This window comes from Diaphorina citri, unplaced genomic scaffold (genome assembly GCF_000475195.1).
Source record: "Diaphorina citri unplaced genomic scaffold, Diaci psyllid genome assembly version 1.1 scaffold16240, whole genome shotgun sequence".
Lineage (NCBI taxonomy): Eukaryota > Metazoa > Arthropoda > Insecta > Hemiptera > Psyllidae > Diaphorina > Diaphorina citri.
The window spans coordinates 1-2,838 of record NW_007393602.1 but is presented as its reverse complement, the minus strand read 5'-3'; the positions used below and the strand labels follow the sequence as shown (position 1 = coordinate 2,838).

Sequence of the window (2,838 nt, the reverse complement as noted above, 5' to 3'; positions counted from 1 at the left end):
TTGGTTGTCCCGATCAAAGAAGAGAAAATGAAAGATAAATTGGAGAGAAAAGTCAATAAATGGGAGCCAGTCACAAACGGTCTAACCGAGAGAAGAGTTAGGAGGTCGTAAAGTCTTGTAAAAGACAGGGAGCGTCTAATGTTTATAGTGTTTTTATTAAACAGGGAATGAAATGACGCAGATCGAGAATGTAAAGCTTGAAAAACTTTTAAGTTTGAAGATTTAGCTACCTAAAAACATCCAAAATAAAAGTTTCCTTTTTGCTTAATTTTTCTTATTTAATTTTATTTACGCTTTAAGTAGACCTCAAAAAATTGAAAATAGCCTCCTATTATTTTTCAATAGCAGGTCCTGTTAGACCGTTGTAGCTGAAGTTTTAAGTTTTCTCTAGTGATTTCATTCTGTTGGTTTAATACATTCGGGTCATATTTGGTGGATCCTCTGGTTTTCTTCGGCTTTCCGTGTTCTGGTGCTAATCCTTTGACCGTAACCATGTCCCGTGGGAAGATAGTCGAGGCATCCAAATTCAGAAGTCCACCAACTAAAAGTGATCAATTGATGATGGAACGGTGAGTTGTTTTGTTGCATGTATAACAACAAGCAAGTTAGTGCTGATTCCTATTTATCTTTGAACTAGTGAAAGTGGTCCATCCGCCTACAAGTACCCCTTGATCTAAAAATACATTTCCCCTCTGGTATACCAGAAAATTCTGTGTTACCGATTGAAAATAAAACCTCTTGAGAGGTTTTTTTAGCGAGGTAACCTCTCCTGCTTGGCGTTTGTGAATAGCTCGAAATGCCATACTACCTCCTAAAACGTGATTTCATGTTTGTATCTTACATTAAACTATTCTTGTATGTGTAGTCATTTGCACTGATGGACTTTATATATTCTGGAGTTGATGGTTAAGTTCAAATCATGTGGCCAAAACATCGTCATAAAATTCCATTGGATTTCCATTGTCGAGTCTAGTTAGCTTGGAAGGGTAGTGCATCTGCCTTCGTAAGTAAGTCCTGCGTATAGCGCTTCAATTTCACCTGGGGCAAACTCTTTTCTTAATCAGTTAAGCTTTATTCTTGAACAGCTAGCTTTCTCCTAAGACAACAGTTACAGCTTCCAAAAAAAAAAAAAAAAAAAAAAAACACACACTCACATTTGTGACCAGTCCAGCATTCCCAGCGTAGGCAAGAAGTTGTTCTAATTACCTCACTATCACAATAGAGGTAATAAATCTGGTTCATTATTATCTCTTTACTATTATTTCAGACAAGAGCGAGAGCCCTGGATCCTACTGAAAGCTCTACAACACTCAACATTGATTTGAATACTTCTGACCAAGACACAACATTGAATGAACGGTGAATAATCTGAGAAAATCCAGCAAAGATGAACGAGGTTATCAACTTGGCAAAAAACTTTTGATCAAGAACTGGAGGAAATTATCCGTAAGTTTTAGTTCCAAACTACCTACTTGTCTATTTGGCGCCGTTTTTTTTTTTTTTTTTTTTTTTTTTTTTTTCTGACTAACACATTTAGGCTCCTTATCTACCAACTCATTATTCAGGCTACTTATCTGCTTATCTACCAACCATAGATAATAATAGTAATAATAAGAATGAGAATGGTTATTTAACATAACTATAAAAAATATCCTTCTTTGTGTTCCATATACCTATAGGGGAACAATTGGTACTTTTTCCAGAAAGATTTTCTTATGAATGATTTATTTCAATTAAACATTCTTCTTGCTTCTGTCTTTGATTCTAAATTTCATTGTTGTTTTCCAATTAATATTTTCTGTATTTCCTGCGTTCATTTTATTTTTTGTTTTCAATATTTTTTTATAAAAAAAAAAATCATTATACTATGTAAATTTCCCAAGGGTGCCATTGCTTTATCTAAGGTAATTAGGATAGAGTCAAGGATAACTTTGATTGATCTCTTTGTTGAACAGATAGGATCTACAATTTGTGGAACTCACTTGCTTTTGGAACCCTTGGTCCCCTAAGGCGGCTTTCACACTGAGGTAACACGTCGCAAGTAGCAAGTCGCAAGAATGATGCTACGTAGCATGCATCTTCAAAGACCAGACCATTATTTCAAATGAAACCTTCCTCACTGAGGATACATGTTGCTACTTGAACCCTGGAAACAAGTAACAGTGTTACTTCAACACCAACAGTCTGGAGTTTTGTTAGTTGCTACTTGTGATTGTTTGTGGGAAAAATTATTTTTTGAAACCTACGCAGTTCATTTTTATTGTCACATGTTGTTAGTTGTTACTCCAATGTGAAAGTTCATGTTTCTTTGAACAAGATTCAGGACGTAAGCAGTAGCATCTTGCGACTTGCTACTTGCAATGTGTTACCTCAGTGCAAAACACGCCTAACAGCCTTTTAGGTGGGTTTTTTGTGTATGATACTTAGATATCTTCATCAACACTCCATTTGTCAAGGGTCTAGGTTTTCTTTACCCTTGGGATCAATTTAATTTGAAGCTATCCAGGGACTAGAGGTACAATCAACTTCATCTTTTTGTTCCCAGCTCCTCCTGGAATTTCCAACAACAAGGATTCTTCATCCAAGAAGAAAGAAGCGAAGGAAGAAAAGAAAGAGGACAAGAAACCATCCGTGACTCAGTATCCTCCTCAGAAATCACACAACCTAACTGATTCTGTACGGCTCAAGTGCAGAGAAATGCTGCAGAACTCCATCCAAGTAGGAGGTTTGTATTCCAGGATTTTGTTATTGGTAAAACAATTTGTCAGGGTAGCCCAATCATTGCAAGTTCAATTCCCCCCACTTTTGAAAAGAAAAAAATAATAATAATAATCTAAA

The 2,838-nt window shown here is 36.0% G+C and overlaps 1 protein-coding gene across 1 annotated transcript in view; it reads left to right on the top strand.

Moving 5' to 3' along the window:
* The window catches only part of LOC103523157 (transcription elongation factor S-II-like), a gene marked incomplete at both ends in the record, with an annotated part of 10,185 nt that extends 7,460 nt beyond the window's left edge, over positions 1–2,725 (top strand). The window contains one exon of the mRNA XM_008488225.1: positions 2,546–2,725. Coding sequence (XP_008486447.1) covers positions 2,546–2,725 — 180 coding nt within the window. The remainder of the gene's footprint in view (positions 1–2,545) is intronic.
* Positions 2,726–2,838: the final 113 nt, after the last annotated feature.